The sequence below is a fragment of the Geotrypetes seraphini genome, chromosome 8 (assembly GCF_902459505.1).
Source record: "Geotrypetes seraphini chromosome 8, aGeoSer1.1, whole genome shotgun sequence".
NCBI classification, from domain to species: Eukaryota; Metazoa; Chordata; class Amphibia; order Gymnophiona; family Dermophiidae; genus Geotrypetes; species Geotrypetes seraphini.
This window is the reverse complement of record NC_047091.1, coordinates 134,901,851-134,920,595: the sequence shown is the minus strand read 5'-3', so window position 1 is coordinate 134,920,595 and position 18,745 is coordinate 134,901,851. Positions and strand designations below refer to the sequence as shown.

General features: G+C 42.2%; 1 protein-coding gene across 2 annotated transcripts; it reads left to right on the top strand.

The window, feature by feature from the left end:
- Positions 1–13,841: 13,841 nt before the first annotated feature.
- Positions 13,842–18,434, top strand: LOC117364660. 2 transcript variants are annotated; one of them, XM_033954105.1, is made up of 3 exons: positions 13,842–14,336; positions 16,725–16,790; positions 17,788–18,434. In XM_033954105.1, exons 1-3 carry the CDS (start codon positions 13,943–13,945, stop codon positions 18,366–18,368), a joined length of 1,041 nt encoding a protein of 346 aa, XP_033809996.1. In that variant the 5' UTR covers positions 13,842–13,942; the 3' UTR covers positions 18,369–18,434. The 2 variants fall into 2 exon arrangements, with proteins under 2 accessions (XP_033809996.1, XP_033809997.1); XM_033954106.1 differs by lacking the exon at positions 16,725–16,790.
- The last annotated feature ends 311 nt before the right edge of the window (positions 18,435–18,745 follow it).

Sequence of the window (18,745 nt, the reverse complement as noted above, 5' to 3'; positions counted from 1 at the left end):
AATGTTTTTAAATTACTTTTGTCCAGCTTTCACATCCATAACTGACTACTGAGAAAATGAGTGTGTGAACAAGCTTTTGACAAAGTTCCTCATCAGAGACACTTGAGAAAATTACAGAGTCATGGAATAGGAGGCAATGTTTTGTTGTGGATTAGAAACTGGTTTTTGGACAGAAAATGGAGGGTAAGTTTAAATAGCTATTTTTCTCAATGGAGAAGGGTAAATAGGGGAGTGCTGCAGGGATCTGTACTGGGACCAGTGCTATTTAACTATGTATAAATTATCTGGAAATTGGAACAACGAGTGAGGTGATTAAATTTGCAGTTGACACTAAACTGTTCAAAGTTGTTAAAATTCATGCAGACTGTGAAAAATAACAGGCAGATTTTAGGAAATTGGAAGAGTGGTCATCCAAATGCCAGATAAAATTTAATGTGGACAAATGCAAAGTGATGCCTATTGGGAAGAATAACCCAAATCATAGTTACCAGATGCTACGGTCCACCTTAGGGGTCAGCGCCCAAGAAAAAAATCTAGCTGTCATTGTAGACAATAGGCTGAAACCTTCTGCCCAAATTGCAGTAGCTGCCAAAATAACAAACAAGATGCTAGGAATTATTAGAAAAGGAATGGTAAATAAGACTAATAATGTTATAATGCTTCTGTGTCCCTCCATGGTGTGACCCCACATTGAGTATTGTGCTCAGTTCTGGTCACTGTATTTCAAAAAAGATATGGCAGAATTAAAAAAAAGGTTCAAAGAAGAGTGACCAAGATGATAAAGGGGATGAAACTCCTCTTCTATGAGGAAAAACTAAAGAGGTTAGGGCTTTTCAGCTTAGAAAAGAGATGGCTAAGAGTAAATATGATTGAAATCTACAAAATACTGAATAGTGTAGGTTGGGTGCAATCAATTTTTTACTCCATCAAAAATTACAAAGACTAGAAGACACTCGATGAAGTTACAGGGAAATACATTTAAAATCAATAGAAGGAAATATTTTTTTTCACTCAGAGAATGGTTAAGCTCTGGAACATGTTGCCAATGGATTTGGTAAGAGTGGTTAATGTAGCTGGGTTTAAAAAAAGGTTTGGGCAAGTTCCTGGAGAAAATGTCCAAAGTCTGCTATTAAGACAGACATGGGGATTGGTAGCAAGGAATGTTGCTACTATTTGGATGTTTGCCAGGTATTTGTGATCTGGATTGGCCACTGGAAACAGGACACTGGGCTAGCTGGACCCAGTATGGTTATTCTTATGTTCTTATGACATTATTTGTAATCAGACTGGGTGATTTTGTTGCATCCACTAACAAGTGTTGAATGGTTTTATCTTTTACATGCTTGGCATGTGCAGTGTGCGTCTGCGTTTTCACGGTTGATTTTCCTAGTGTTTGTGAACAACCATTTTCTTATTCATAGAAAAATTGCAATTGTGGTTTACAAAGGCTCCTGAGGCAGGCCATAGAGGCCGAAACATGTGGGTGTCGATCCACCCCACTACACTGTGATTTGACTAATGAAATCTGTGGTTTGTTGGTTTTATCTTTTTCATTACATAATCTACATTTACTATGGTTCAAAAATGTTCAATATTTGCTTTCATGCAGTTAGAAATATAGAAACATGATGGCAAATAAAGGCCAAATTATCCATCCAGTCTGCCCATCCACAGCATCCACTATCTCCTCCTCTCCCTAAGAGATCCCACTTGCCTGTTTCATGCTTTCTTGAATTCAGACACAGGAGACTATTCTATACATCTATCACCTTTTCTGCAAAAAAGTATTTCCTTAGATTACTCCAGAGTCCAAAATCTCAACTTCATCCTGTGCCTTCTCATTCTGGAGTTTTCCTTCATTTGAAAAAGGCTTATCTCCTGTACATTATGTAATGCCACGGAGATATTTAGATGTCTCTATCATTTTCCCTCTCTTCCACCCAGTAGCATAGTAAGAGAGGAACGGGGGGGGGGGGAATCTTCCTCTTACATCACTTCCTGGACCCATGAGGAAGAGCCAATGTTGGCGCGATAGCAGCTTGGGGGTTGCTGCTCGTGCCAAGAACATTACAGAGGTATGGGGGAAGAGAAGCGATATGTGGCAGGAGGGGGCAGGGAAGAACATGTGGAGGGGGAGAAAGGGGGAGGGGCACTACCACCCCAGACGCCTCTCACCCTCGCTACGCCACTGCGTCCACCTTTCTTCAGAGTAAAATGCTTGAGTACCTGAATAAATTCATGTAAACCATTTTGAGTTCCCTTAAGAGAACAACATAGAAAATTGAATAAATAAATAAATTGAGGTCTGTAAGTCTGTACCCATATGGTTTATAGCAAAAACAGAGACCACTGAACAAATTTTTAACTGCCCTTTGGACTGATTCCATCCTGTTTATATCTTTTGAAGGTGCAGTCTCCAAAATTGCACACAGCATTCTAAATGTGGCTTCCCACCAGGTACAAGGAAGAATGACAAAAATTATAAAGGAAAGGCTATTAAATACTGGGTGGAGTGGAACAGGTAGATGAGAACTGCTTGTTTACTCTTCCCAAAAATACTAGGACCAGGGAGCATGCAATGAAGCTGCTAAATAGTAAAATTAAAACCACTTGGAGAAAATATTTATATACTCAGTGTGTAAATTATTCTAGAATTGATTGCCAGAGAATATGATTAAAGCAGTGAGCTTAGCAGAGTTTAAAAAAGGTTTGGATAATTTCCTAAAAGAAAAGTCTAAAAGCCATTAATAAGATGGACTTGGGAAAATCCACTGCTTAATTCTAGGATAAGCAGCATAAAATCTGTTATACTCATTTGGGATCTTGCCTGATACTTGGGACTTGGATTCCCCACTGTTGGGAACAAGATACTGGCTTGATGGATCTTTAGTGTGTCCCAGTATGGCAATGGCTCTATCACCTCCTTGTTCCTACTGGCCATTCCTCTCCTTATGCACCCATGCATCCCTCTGGCTTTGACCGTCACCTTTTCTATGTGTTTTGCCACTTTAAGATCATCAGATATGATCACTCCCAAATCCCACTCTTCTTTCATACACAGAAGTACTTCACCTACTATAGTATACCATTCCCTTGGAATTTTGCATGACCCTGCATTTTTTTTAGCATTAAGCCTTAGTTGCCAATTTCTGGACCATTCTTCAAGCTTTGCTAGATCCCTCTTCATGCTACCCACACCCTTCAGGGTGCATATCCTATTACAGATTTTGGTATCATCCTCAAAAAGACAAACCTTACCAAACATTCCTTCTATGATATCACTCACAAAGTTACCACCCCTTCCCCCCTTTTACAAATCAGTGCAATCTAAATGCTGAATCGCCCATAGGAATAGAATGGGCAGCTCAGCATTTAGCTCACACTGCTTGGCAGTGTGGCTTTGTAAAAAGGGAAAAGGGGGGGGTAGTTTATAAAGCTTGTTCCTGAGCTGAAAAATTAATCTTTCCATCTCTTTCTTGAGGGTGTCCAGCTGTAGCCAGTGCAAGTTACAGTTGACAATTTGGGAAACATCAACCAAGGCAACTGACACACATGAAAAGGTATTTCGGAACTTACATATGAATATCTGCTATTTTTGACTCTTACATCTGTAAATGCTCTTAATTAATTACTAAGACCGCAGTCTTTCTGTACTTTCAGTTTTGAGGGTGGAAAAACAATGGTGGATTAAGGAGACCTCTCTTAATCCTTCCTGTAAAAGGTCACCTAAAACAAGCACTTTTAGAAAATCTACACCTGTCCGGGAGCAGCTGTAAATCCCAAGGTTGATAAGTGAAGCCATCCACATGTAATTCCTTTTCTAAAATTGGGAATGCGCATGTAGGTTGTGGTCCTGTCCATTGTCTTCCGCACATGATGCAGGTTTACATTTTGTGTACGTTTTTTATGTATGTTTTTAATATTGTACATCACCTAGAATTAAAGGATAGTGCGATTTATACATTTTAAATAAATAAATAAATAAATATACAAATAGGGCTTTAAAAATAACACCATTCTTTTTAAATTAAAAAAGCCTTCCTTTCCAGATATCTTTAGCAGTAACTCTTATTTTTCTTTATTTTATAGTACTTCTAAATCTTAATCCAAAGCAGTGAATAAACATTTTAAAAACTACAGGTATAGATATATCATCTAAACCAGTGTTTTCCAACCTTTTTTGTGCTCTGCCCCACCTAAGCCTTTCTAAAATTCTTATGCCCCCTACGTAACATATACATAATTTTTAATATTCAAAAATTGAATTGTTCACTAAAGAAACTTAAATGATAGGTTTTAGGAAGAAATCACTAGGAAATTGTTGAGCAAACACAGTAAGTAAATTTTCAAAACATATAATGGAGAACTGAAATTAATAAAAATTACCACTTATATACCACTTATATATCACTTATATATATACAATGTATATATTTTTTTAAAACAACGAGACTTTTACAACAGTTTAACAGACACTTATTTCAAATTAACACCAACGGTGAATGCTGAGCGTTACTGCGAAACACTGCAGAAACTGCAATGGGTTATTCAGAAAAAACGGCATGAAATGCTTAGTGCCGGTATTGTCGATGACCCCCCTAACGTCTAATAGTGAAATCACGGATCCGAACATTGCGGACAGAGGTAACCTATACTGGACATTTACCATAGAATAGGACGTTATAGAAAGGACACTGTAATGTTAAGTTACCGACCGCGAGTTTCAACGCCCTCAAGTGTTGCAGTTAGGAACTAATGGTGTATATGCTGAGTACATTCAAAAGGTATTGTACCTACAAATAAATTATGGGTTCTGAATCATAGCTAATATTAAACTTGTACAAAAATAACCAAGTTAAATTAATCTGTATCCGTTGATATCTGCGTAATATTTTTTAATAAAGAATATATCAACAGATGTAGATGAAACTAACCTGGATCAATTTCCATAAAAGTCTAATTTCGAATTGCCCACCATAAACAATCAAATTGTCCCCCTGTGGGGTGTGGGCCCCACGTTGGGAAACACTGATCTAAACCATACTAAGAGTCGTATTTGCTAAGTATTTCCTCTAGTTACAAAATATGAGAAAATCTTTATTAAATAGTCCCTTAAATGACATAGAAAGCAGCCAAAAGAGAAGGCAAAAAATAAAATACTGCACATTAAGATAAGTGCTCCTTTATACTGTACATATTTTTCTGCTTGGATACAGAATTTGCAGCGATAGTAGTTTTGGTTTGCATATTGAAAAGAAGAAATAATTAACAAAAAACAACAAATATAAACAGATATAAAAATTTTAAAGGGGTTTGACGATGAGGGATATCGGCATGAATGTTTGCTGCCCTGGGTGCATGAGGACCCATATATCTGTTTATTAAGAATGAATATACATGTTGGATGAATAAGTTTACTCTCAATTCCCAAGCTGTTATCCACATAAAATACCCCATCAAAACCATCAACCTTTCTCCACTAAATCTGTTCCCAAAAAATAAACTTATGCTGGTGTTCATAGCCCCCAAATCAAAACTGGATCATCAACCAAACCAATCCTGACCCAAGGAATTAGGTCAAAAGGAAGATCCATGCCTTTAGTTTCCTGCAGTAAGAAATGGAATGTTGGTTGAGTCTCTTCTCCAGAAGGGTTGCCACAAAGAATTGATCACGGAGCCCATTGATTTTGGCAGAAATAAATATCTAGCGAACAACTTATGCTGCTACCTAAATACGAGGGGCTGCTAAAATGTTCTCAGCCCAAACCAAGAAGAGAATGATGTGAAGCCATGAACTAAACTAAACTAAAACTTGGTTTTATAGACTGGGACATCAACCAAAATGGAGCTCAACTTGGTTAACACTTGTCTCCTCTTATACTAAGGTGTACTATGCTTTTTAGTGCGTGTTAAATATTAGTGTGCGCTAATCACACACTAAACGCGTGCATGTTATCCTAATGACACAGCGGTTAGCGCATATGTTGATTTAGCGCACCTTAGTAAAAGAGGGCCTAAATAAAACATAATCCAGAACGAAAACAGAGGAATAACCTAAATTACAAGTTATTCCACACTTTTCTTGACATTCTTCATTTCATTTCATATCATTGAAATGAAATGTGTCAAGAAAAGTGTGGAATAACTTGTAAGTTTAATGGCTCCACGTCATTCTCTTCTTGGTTGGGCTGAGAACTTTTCAGTGGCCCCTCATACAGGAATGGCTGTAAATTTTACCCTGAAATAAAAGGTGTAAGGATTGTCTGCTGGTGCAGAGTTTGGAAAGGCTAAGACCGAGAAGGATGGATCTCCCTAAACATTTGATGCAGTCAGGCTAGGAGGAACAGAGAGATAGCCCCCTAACAGTATATCTTCAGCCTACCTAGAGCTTGCAGTTCTCAGAATAAATCTTCCTACAGAAAGCGCACAGATTGGGGGTCAGAAGTTCAGGGGTTACAGCACAGACCTGTAACTCTTCACATTGAAAGCAAGTCATGTAATCTCTATGAGATAAAATAATCTTTTTCTTTCAGCTAGCTTCTCTGTCCTATTCAGTGTTCACCCCCCCCCCCCTTTAAAGTTTTGTGCCAGCCTTATATTGGTGTTTCCCTCATTGTAATAACTGAATGTTATGCTTGATAAGTCTAGTGAAATTATTTAGGGGTCCTTTTACTAAAGGTGTGCTATCGGATTTAGCATGTGCTAATGACAGCATGCACAAAATGCCATTCAACCCATAAGAATGCAATGGGCGTAATAAAAGATCCTCTTAGTACATGGGAATCGTATAAAAATATGTGGAACACAAAGTAGTCCTGGACTTTTAGAAATTTCATTTTCTAGTATGGAAAACTGAAGCTTTTGTAGTTTTATGTGATAAAGTGATATTTTTGGAATCAATTCTTTTAAAAAGTGCAAGTGTTATCTCTTTATGTCTCCTCTCTTGATAGATGTATTCTGAATTGATGTTATTAGGGTGGTCCCCCCAAAAAAAATTAACACATTTCATTTGTTCACAAGGCTAATTTTATTCCTGTATATAAAAATGAAAAAACACACAAAATTTTATATAAAACAAAGTTTAGGGATCATCCCACCTTGCTGTTTTTAAAACTACCGCTATGGTTAACAGTATATTGTAATTCTAGTGCACTCAACAAATCATCAATGGTCTATGACGCAGAAATAAACTTCTTTCGGTGGCTGGCCACTAGCTGAAGAACAAATTATTTCTGTTCTCCATTTTTTTGTCAAAGTATCGTTCAGCTGCATCATTAAGTCAGTTTGGATGCCCGAGTACTAAGTTCCTTGAAAACTGGATCATCAGTCCACTCTGTGAGATGTGTCTTTGGGAAAATTAAAATGTTATATGCCTTTCCTCATACCTCACTTTTGTCATGATTTTCTTTTCCTTATGCTGCCTCTTTCTACATTTTTTTGCAGTTGTTTGAAGGTCAACTCCACTCATATAGCAAGAAAACACATCCTGACTTTGCTTCTGTAGGAATTCTCGATCTTCATTTTAAGTTCAGTTATAACTTAGTTTTTTGAAATTAAAAAGTCATGGCATAGAAAACAGAGGGTAGGGTTAAATGGTAATTTTTCTCAATGGAGGAGAGTAAAGAGTGGAGTGCCGCAGGGATCTGTGCTGGGGCCGGTGCTATTTAACTTATTAATGAATGATCTGGAAATTGGAACGAGTGAGGTGATTAAATTTGCAGATGACACTAAACTGTTCAAAGTTGTTAAAATGCATGCAGATTGTGAAAAATTGCAGGCAGACCTTAGGAAACTGGAAGACTTGGACGTCCAAGTGGCAGATGAAATTTAATGTGGACAAATGCAAAGTGATGCACATTGGGAAGAATAACCCAAATCACAGTTAGTGGATGCTAGGGTCCATTTTAGGGGGTTAGCACCCAAGAAAAAGATCTGGGTGTCATTGAAGACAATATGATTAAACCTTCCACCCAATGTGTTGCAGCGGCCAAAAAATCAAACAAGATGCTAGGAATTATTAAAAAAAGGGATGGTTAACAAGATTATGAATGTTATAATGCCTCTGTATCGCTCCATGGTGCGACCTCACATGCAATATTGCATTCAATTCTGGTCTCCTTATCTCAAGAAAGATATAGCGACACTAGAAAAGGTTCAAAGAACGACCAAGATGATAAAGGGGATGGAACGCCTCTCGTATGAGGAAAGACTAAAAAGGTTAGGGCTCTTCAGCTTGGAAAAGAGACGGCTGAGGGGAGATATGATTGAAGTCTACAAAATCGTGAGTGGAGTACAAGTGGATCGATTTTTTACTCCGTCAAAAATTACCAAGACTAGGGAACATTCGATGAAGTTACAGGGAAATACTTTTTAAAAACAATAGGAGGAAATATTCTTTCACTCAGATAATAGTTAAGCTCTGGAATGCATTGCCACAGGTTGTGGTAAGAGTGGATAGCGTAGCTGGTTTTAAGAAAGATTTGGACAATTTCCTGGAGGAAAAGTCCATAGTCTGTTTTTGAGAAAGACAAGGGGTAAACTACTGCTTTCCCTGGAATGTTGCTACTCTTTGGATTTTGGTCAAGTACTAGTGATCTGGATTGGCCACCGTGAGAACAGGCTACTAGGCTTGATGGACCATTGGTCTGACCCAATAAGGCCATTCTTAAGTTCTTATCAAACAACTATTTGAGTTCACTTTTAAAGATTTCTTCATTCTGTCTATCACTTTATTGTTGACGAGTTCTGTATTTCTTTAGGGACAAATTCTCTTTGTGTAGTTTCTATGCATTGTGTCAGTATCTTGGCTCGATCCAATACTGCCATCGCTGACTCACACGCCAAGTTATAGTTTTCTGGTAAAAGTTTTCCTTCGTCATAGTGATGAAAAATGATCAGTTGAAGAGCATCCAGTCTATGTGGCAGTCAGTTTTCGGGTTCAGATCACAAACTAGATGACCCCATATAAACTAATTATGCACAATCACCTATATACATTACACATATGCAAACAATGCATACTGGGGTGACCTCTAAATATTATCTAATCAGGCTGAAATTTCACACATGAGTAAGACATACCAAGTGGACAAAAATAAGCCTTGTCGAGACAAGATATGACAAGGTTGATTTTTTTTGCCTACTACCATGGACCACCCTAGTGTACATAGACTCTGGCAACATAGGATGGCAACATGATTTATTTTGTTTGAGAAGATACACTCATAATTCTGATATTCCTGGATTCTAAATTAATTTTAGATAATATGTAATTGTATTTGCTATTGGAACTCTTGCCATACAAAATAAGCATTTTTTTAATTTATAAATTTTAATGTTTGCCACGTGGAAACTAAAATTCTATTGTCCTTATAAAGCCTAGGCATCTTGATACTCAACATGTGACTCAAACACAATGGACTACAGATCTAGATTGGTACTTCAAAATGTGTAACTTTATTTTGTGGAGCTCTCAGATACCTACTCCGTTGATCATTAAAGATTATTCAAACGGTTTTTGTAGGCAAGGGTATCAATCATTGAGCTCCACCTTATCGCAATAGTATTGTTGGAAACAAGTGCTTAGTATTGAACAGTAAATTTTTAGATAAAGCACTTATCTTTTTTATAGTGGCTTCTGTTATGCCTCGTAGTGTACGCTCTGTGCCCAACGGGACCCGTTTCGCCCAAATCAAGGCTTCTTCAGGGGTCTCTCAAGTTGCTGTTAACACAGAGAAAAGTATTTCACTTAATGAAAAACATTTTGTTATAACTTATTGAGAAAGCGTGTACTCACTGTGATTACTTGTAGCGACTTCATCAAAATGGCGTTAGCAAAAATTAAACGCCAACGCATGCGCTATATATACATATCAATTAAACTGCCCCTGTGTATCTTAAAGGGACACTCGATAATTTACGATTGGAACTGCTACTACTAGATTAGAAAAAAACACTCCAGTCCATATTCACATTCAGACCGGCAGGTTTTAAAGTGCCTAGATTGAAAATCCAACGGGATTCTTTTTGTAGTAAGGTTCTATGTCTATCACCTCCTCGTGGGTTTGATTTCACCCGGTCTATCGCAAAACACTTCAATTCTTTGAAACTGTGTTGTAATTGGTTACAGTGTTCTACTAGAGGTGCAGTGATCCTCTTACATTTAATATTAGATTTATGTTCGATGATCCGTGTTCTTAATGATCTTATTGATTTACCTACATACCATTTCTGGCATGGGCATGTTATCACATATATTATGTGGTCTGTGGCACAAGTGAGAAAGTGATTGATAGAATAGACTTTTCCGTCTTTCTGGCTGGTGAACTCTTTTAGTTGTACCATATTTTCACATACGCTGCATTTACCACATCTGAAAAAACCTTTCGGTAATAGATTATCCTCTCTCAGTTTAACTCTAAAATCTGCTGGGGAGAGTATTTCTTTAAGATTTCTATCACGTGTAAATGCTATGCGTAGTTCTGTTTCTTTAAATATAGTATTGGTTCGCATAATTCTCCAATTGTTCTTCAATATTTTAGCTATGTTGTTGCCATATGCTGAGAATTTCATTACACAAGTCATTATTTCTTCTTCTTCTTTCGAATGTTCTTTATTAATATTCTTGTGAATTAGCCAATCCCTATTGTAATATTTTGCCCTTTTATAAGCTCTCTTCAAGATTTTACTAGGATACCCACGATTTTCAAGTTTATTTATGAGTAATTTGGATTGTAATGTGAATCTTCTTTTAGTAGAGCAATTTCTTTTTAACCGTAAAAATTGTGAAAACGGTAGGTTTTGCTTTAAACTTACAGGATGGCAACTATGATATGACAAGAACGTGTTTCTGTCTGTCTCTTTCGTGTACACGTCAAATTCAAAAGACGTTTCTTTTTGTGTGATCGTCACGTCCAAATAATTTATATTGTGTTCTGAATATTGCATTGTGAAAACTATGTTGGAGTCACAACTATTAAGCCAGGAAAAAAATGACTTTAATTCTTTTTCATCTCCTGTCCACAACATCAGCACATCGTCTATGTACCTTAGCCAACAATAGATTTTAGACAAAAAAGGTGAGTGTTCAATCCAAATAGATTCGAAATCTGCCATATAAAGATTTGCCACTGAGGGAGCGAAAACCGCTCCCATAGCAACTCCCATTTTTTGCTTATATATTTCTTTCTCAAACATAAAATAATTTTCTTTCATTGCAATTCTCGATAATTGTACAAGAAATTCAGAAGGAATCAAGTGAGGTTTTATCCTGTTTTCAAAAGTTTTTTTAATAATATTCAAAGCTTCATCCTGAGGTATTGATGTGTATAATGCTTTGATATCAAGGGTTACTAACATAAAAGGAAATATGTCCACAGGTATCTCTTCCAATTTTTCCATCACCATACTTGCATCTTGGACAAAGGATTTAATTTTTGGAACCTCATCTTTCAGAAAAATATCTACGAATTTTGAAATGGGTTCCAGCAAAGAACCCCGTGAAGACATAATCGGTCTCCCTGGGGGATTGATCAAGTCCTTGTGTATTTTTGGTAATACATAAAATACAGGTGTTAATGGACAAGATTTATTCAAAAATTTATAATCCTTCAATGTGAGAAAGCCTAATTTTAAACCTTCATCTGTTATTTTACCAATCTGTTTTTTCAATCTATTTGTTGGATCTAAAGGAAGTTTTTCATAAACCTCAGTATCTTGTAATTGTCTCAGAATTTCCAAGTGATATTTTTCTTTATCCAAAATTACAATGGCTCCTCCTTTGTCTGCTTTTTTTATTATGATGGTTTCATCGTCTGTCAATTTTTTAATCACTTCTCTTTCAACTTTGTTCAGGTTGTTATGTTGGTATGTTTTATTTTCTTTCCATACTTCAATATCTTTTTGAACACAAGATTTAAAGGCATTCACTAGAGGATCTAGTGGTATCGGAGGATACCATGTGCTTTTGGGAGATAGTATTGTCCGGTCCATACTCTTAGGTTGGTTCTCAAAGTAAATCCTTAACTGTAATTTCCTAATTAGCTTTTCCAAATCTACATTAAATTGTAGCTGATTGAAATCAGTAGATGGAACGAAAGAAAATCCATAAGACAACACTTTATTTTCTATATCACTAAGTATGTGTTTAGAGAGATTAATTACCACTGGTTTCTCGATGTTTGCGACCGAGTGGTAGGTCTTTGGCGTGGATTCCCTCTTCTGCTTCTCACTCTGCCCCTTCTTGTGGATTGACCTCTCTTTAAAAAATGTTGTTGGCCATCTCCGCTACTGGATGTTGAAAAAGTTGAGATGTCTGAACTATTCTTATCTGTTTGTGTTGGACTTTTACTATTTTGGTTCATCCATGGGTATACTTTTTGGTTCAGATAATCATATTCATCTCTTTTGAATTTCCTTATTTTGTTTTTCTTTATATTTTCTTTAAATTCATCCATGTTATTCATCATTATTTTGTATTTATCCGTGAATTCTGTTTCAGGTGTGTGGGATTTTATATTGTTCAAATCCGTATCTAATTTCATTTTTTCTTGATTAATCTCATTTTGACTTCTTTCTATGATTAACAACATCAAGTCTAAAGCGCATTTGTTGAGGATTCTGCTCCATGTTTCAAGGAATTGGGTGTCCTCTTTGAAAATCTGAGGTGCTTTATTAATCCTCAGACCTCTCGGGATTCTTTCTTTTTTGCAATATTCTATTAGCATATCGCTGTTCACTTCTAGGCTGATTATAGATTTATATAACTTGTTCAAATCTGACCATACTGTTGTGGTAGTGTCTATGCTAGATGTCATATCAAATTGAGTAGTAGTTTCCAAAAGTTTGGCTGCCCTATCCTGAGGGAAGCTAAAGAAGGAGCCCGAGAGCTGGTCTCAAAGGGCGTAGATTAACACGGGGCTGGGAGGCCCTTGTGTTGCATATAGGTAAGGTAGGAAAAAGGGGGGTGGGGGGGTTGTGTGGAGAACCGTTAGAAGAAGGAATTGTGTGGAAGGAGGGGAGGGGTTCGCGCCAAAAGGAGTGGCAGGGATTGGGTAGAGTAGACAGAAGGGGGCGTTTGTTTTTACAAGTTTTAGAACGAGCCTTGGAGGACTAAGTTCATTGCAGGTCCTCCAAGGCAGAATTTTGTTGTGTCTTACCGGGTTTTGTACTGTTGGCTGATTCGGGGGGTGTTGTCATGGAGTCCGTCAGGCGGGTGGCTGAGCGTGGTGTGGAGGATGAAGCGGAGTTGTCGATTTTGGCCGGTGACTCATTCGCGGAGGAGCCGCTTGAGCAGGTGGGTGTAGGTTTAGTGGAGGACCGCGTGCAGCCGGCTCGGCGGTCCAAGGTTGAGGCTCTGTCGGCGTTAGCTATTGCCGGTACGGGGGGCAACAGGGGTACTCTTTCTGGGTCCCTTCCTGCTGCGGGGAAGTCCCGCCGTAAGACTAGGGCGTCGGGCAGTGAGTTAGTAGCTGTCCCGGCCGGCCGCAGTTCGCCGGATGCGTCGGGGGGCGGGGCTTATTCGGCGGTTGCTAGGGATGAGGGTTTGTGCAGGAACGTGCTGAGCAGGGAGATGTCTGGTGGAATAGCTTCAGTTAGTGGGGCGGTTGTTGGGGGCAGGGACAGGTCTGTTGCAGCTGATGTATCTGAACCCTCTTGCTCGGGAGTTTTAGGTGCCAGTGCGGTCTCCTCGGGGTTGATGGCAGGAGGTCGTGGTGAGTCTTGTGGGTCCCCGGGGGTGTTTGGATTGGGTCGGGGGATGAGTGCACCTGGATTTATGTCGGGTACTGGAGGGGGGACGGCTGGGCCTTTTCCAGGTTTGTTTTCGGGGGGTTGGACTCCAAGTTGGGGAACGGGTTCCTGGGGTGCTAGTTCGCCGGGGGGCGGTTTACTTCCTTCGGTTTCCCATTGGGGTGGAGGAGTCCCGGGGAACATTCCCTTGGGGATGGTGCCTGGGGCCGGTTATGGAGCGGGATGGGGAGTTCCTGTTGGTATGCCCGGGTTTTGTTTTCCTGGTCCTGCCTCTGTCTCTTGGTCTCCACAGGTGGCGTGTATCCTTCCGGGAGGACATATGGTGCAGACGGACGGCTTGGGAGCAGTTGGCAGTCCTGGAGTTGCTGAGAGACCTGGCTGTTCGGGTGCGGAGCGCGGATCGGCGCTGAGTGCTGCTGCGGTTGCTGGCGGAGGCACCGCGGGTTCTCTTCACAGTTCATCCCAGATGCCGGAGGTTGCTGTTCGTGGCGGCTCGGTGCAAGCTTCTGATGTCTCTTCCGTGGTGGGGATTGCTGGCCAAGGCGTCTCTGGCGTGTCTGCTGGAGTTCCGGGAGCTTCTTCTACTGGTAACAAGGCGCCTGCGGAGGTTGCTGGAGGGGGGAAGGCGCGGCGTAAGAAGCGCAGGTGTAGGCGTCGGGGTTCGTCTTCGTCGTCGTCTGGGTCTTCTTCGTCGGGTTCGTCGTCTTCTTCTTCTGTGGAAGTAGGTCTTCCTGGGGGTGTTGCATCTGCTGGGGCAGGTAAGGGAGAGGTGTTTACAGGGGAAGTCCGGGGGGCGCCGGCTTTAGTGGCGCTTACTGAATTGTGGGAAAAGGTTCCTCGGGACTTACGGCGGAAAATTCGCCGGCGGTCCTGTTTGGATATTTTTCGCCTCATGGAGGGTAGAGCTCATAGGAAGAGGCATAAGAAATCCAAGAGGGACGGGAAGGAGGTTAAATCTTTTCCAGTGGCTCGTTCCATTATTAATTGGATACGGGCTTTTTTACGGCTAGCGAGTGTTTGGGGGCGTGCTAATCCGCAGGATGCTGGTTTATTGTTGTCCTATGCGGATTCTATTCTGGATTCCTATCAGCGCTTTGGCGGGTGGGCTTGGTTGAACTATGACGAAGCCTTCCGAGATAAAATGGAAGAAAATAGTTTCATGTCTTGGGGTTCTCAGGATGTGAATCTATGGCTTACGCATATGGCTTCCAAGTCTGTATCGGGTGTGCCGGTGCGGACTTCTGGTAGTCCTGGGAGCGTTCGGCCCTTTCGCGGGGGGTCGGGGGGGAGTCCTGCAGCAGGTTCCGACGTGTGTTGGAAATTTAATAAATCCAACTGTCCCTTCTCCGACTGTAAATTTCGTCATGCCTGCTCCATATGTGGTCAACCGCACTCGGCCGTTAAATGTCCCAAACGTGTCGGAGGAGCAGCTGCGGGAGTTGGGAAGTGAGGTTTTAGCCGCGGTGCCTACTCCAATTCGGGTGGGAGCTTTGCGTCCGTGGTTGCACAGTTATAATCGTCGTAGGGTGGCGGATATTTTGGAGGTTGGGTTTACAGAAGGTTTCGATATTCCGTTTTTGGGGGAGGTGACGGCGGCGCGGGTCCACAACTCATCTTCGGTGTCTGTTTTACGAGGTGTGGTGTGGAAGAAGTTGTCTGACGAGATACGATTGGGGCGTATTGCGGGACCTTTTCGAGTTCCCCCTTTTTCCCGCATGAAGATTTCGCCTTTGGCGGTGATTCCAAAGAAAGTGCCGGGGCAGTATCGCCTCATTCATAACTTGTCTCGGCCTTTGGGTCGATCAGTTAATGATGGCATTCCGAGGGATCTGTGTTCGGTGCGTTATGCCTCTTTGGATAGCGCGCTGCGGATTATTGTCTCTGTCGGACGTGGCGCTTTGTTGGCGAAGGTGGATATCGAATCGGCATTCCGATTGCTACCCATTCATCCGCGGGCTTATCCGTTATTGGGTTTTCGTTTCGATGGTTTGTATTTTTACGATCGGTGTTTGCCCATGGGCTGTTCCATTTCGTGTGCTTACTTCGAAATGTTCAGTTCCTTCTTGCATTGGGTGTTAGTTCAGCGGGTTGGTGCTGACTCAGTTGTTCATTATCTGGATGACTTCTTGTTTATAGGTGCTGCGAGTAGTGGGGTGTGTGCGCGTCTTAAGCAGGCTTTCGAGGACTTGGCGGAGGATTTTGGGGTGCCTTTAGCTCGTGACAAATCGGAGGGGCCGGGTGTTTCTTTGGTGTTTCTGGGGATAGAGTTGGACACTGAGGCTCTAGTTACTCGTTTGCCTGAGTTGAAAGTGCGTCAATTGCTCGGACTCATTGAGCAGGTGATTCAGGCTCCTAAGTCTACTTTGCATACGGTTCAATCTTTGCTGGGGTCTCTTAATTTTGCATGTCGAGTTCTTCCTATGGGTAGGGCTTTTTCCCGTAGACTAGCAGCTTCCACGGCGGGGGTGCGGGATCGACATCATTTTTTGCGGCTCCCGGCAGGGGTACGTGCTGATTTGCGTATGTGGGCAGTTTTTCTTCGGGATTTTAATGGGACTGTCCCAATGCTGGCGCCTGAGATTTCTAGTGTTGACCTTGAGCTGTTCTCCGATGCGGCGGGGGGTGTTGGTTTCGGTTTGTATTGTAATGGAGAATGGTGCGCGGAGCGTTGGCCGGAGGAGTGGGTGCGGTCCGGCGTCACGAAGAATATTACCTTGCTGGAATTGTTCCCGCTCATAGTGGCTTGTGAGCTCTGGTCTGCTGTGTTGCATAATAGAAGGGTGGTATTTTGGTGTGACAATTTAGGAGTGGTTGAAGTTGTCAATCGTCAGGCGGCGCGTTGTTTGGCGGTGAATGCGCTTATGCGGGAGTTGGTGTTGCGCTGTTTGCGGCTGAATTTGTTTGTTCGTGCGCGCCATGTCCCGGGCTTGCAAAATGGCATTGCTGATGCTTTGTCTCGTTTCAATTTTTTACAGTTTCGTCGGCTGGCGCCAGGAGCTCGAGCAGACGGTTCGCGGATGCCAGCGCGTTTGTGGAGCCTGGTAGGGAAGGAGTCTGGGAGATGCTCCGTATGTCCGTAGCCCCTTCTACGTGGTCACACTATTCAGCAGGGTTTCGGTCTGTGGCAGCTTTCTTAGCTGATAGGGGTTGGTGTCCGGGAGATGTGGCCGAATCCTTATTAGAGGATTTCGTGTTGTCTTCCTTTCGGAATCGGGTTTCTAAGGGTGTAGTGCGGGGTCAATTAGCGGGTTTTGGTTTTTTCTGCAGGGCCTTGGGTTGGGCTTGCCCAGTTTCTAGTTTTTTGGTGCAACGGCTGCTACGGGCGTTGGGACGTGCGGTTCCTCAACCTCGTGACTCTAGGTTACCGGTTACTCATGAGTTGCTCCTGCGTATGTTGGCGGTATTGCCCGAGGTGGCCAATTCACCGTATGAGGCCTGTTTATTTCAGGCGGCTTTCGCTATTGCCTTCTTTGGTGCCTTGCGGGTTAGTGAGTTAGTCGTTTCTCCGGTTTCGGGAGCAGTACCGAGGGGGCTGCGGATTCAGCATGTGCATTTACAAGAGTCGGTTTTAAGGCTTCATATTGTTAGCTCTAAGACGGATCAGTCCGGGGTTGGGCATTGGGTGGTGCTGCATGCTGTGTCAGGTTGTTTGTCTTGTCCGGTTTTACGGCTGCGAACTTACTTGGCCATTCGACCTTCTAGCTCTCTGATACTGTTTGTTCATGTGGATGGCGCCCCTCTGACGCGTTACCAGTTTAGGGCGGTACAGAATTTAGTGTTGGCGCGTTGTGGGATGAATCCGGCGGATTTTGGAACACATTCATTCAGAATAGGAGCTGCCACGAGTGCTAGTAGGGCGGGTATGTCTGGGGAGGGAATTCAGCGATTGGGTCGGTGGGTTTCCAATGCTTTTCGGGGTTATATTCGTAGTGGGGCGGGTGGGGCTGGGAGTCGGGCTGGGCGAGGGTCTCAGTAATGGGTTTCGTACGGGTGCATTGGCAGGTGGTTTGATTTGTGTTGTCTTATTTTCTGTTTCAGCTCCCAGTCCTTGTTCTTATTCCCTGTGGATCGTGGGCCATTCTTTCGTCCACTGGGCTAGCGAACGTGCAGGTATCCGCCCAGGTGGCCGTCATCTCGGATTGGGGCATCTGGGACTTCGTGTTTCCTGGTGGGGACAACGCGGGATGCGTTGGAGTCAACTGTTGTTACTGTTGACGGATCTGAGATCTCGGACTAGTCCTCCTGACATACTTCTAATTCATTTGGGGGGGAATGATGTGGATGCCTGGACGGGTAAGGACTTGGTCAATCGGATTAAAGATGATCTGCGGGTGGTGGGGGATTGGTTCCCGGGGGTGTTACTAGTTTGGTCTGACATAGTGCCTCGTCCGCGGCGTCTAGCGTCTCGGCGTTGGACGAGGGGGCTGGCCAAGCTTAACAGACAAGTTGGTAAATGGGTGGTGGGTCACGGGGGTTGGCAAATACTGCATGACTGGGTGGACGTTACTTGTTTGGGTTTGTACCATACAGATGGGGTTCACTTGTCGGATGTGGGGTGGGATCTTCTACTGGATGATTTCGCATCTAGTTGTGAGAAGTTCCTCAGTGCTCGTGAGTAGTCGCTTCTCTTTGGGGGTGGGCCTGTGAGGACAGGCCTGTGGCGGGTCTCCCGAGCTACTGGGTGCTGGGGCTCATCCGGCGATGAGCGGTGGGCCGGCTGGGAGCCGTGCCTTGGGGTCAGGTGACCCGGGTTAAAGGGGCATGAGGTCATGCCACCCCTCAGACACTTGCTGTTGGTGGCGGGGTCGGGGGCAAAGGTACTGTTTACACAGGGTAGCTCGGGAGGAGCTTGCTGAGGTTGATTGTTAATTGAGATTCAATTTGTTATTGATGTTAATTATGCAAGTTAATTTATTGGTTAATGTATTATAATAAAGAGCTGCGGCTATTTACCACAATAAGGTGTTTGTTTTTATTAATGGGGGGAGTAGAGAAA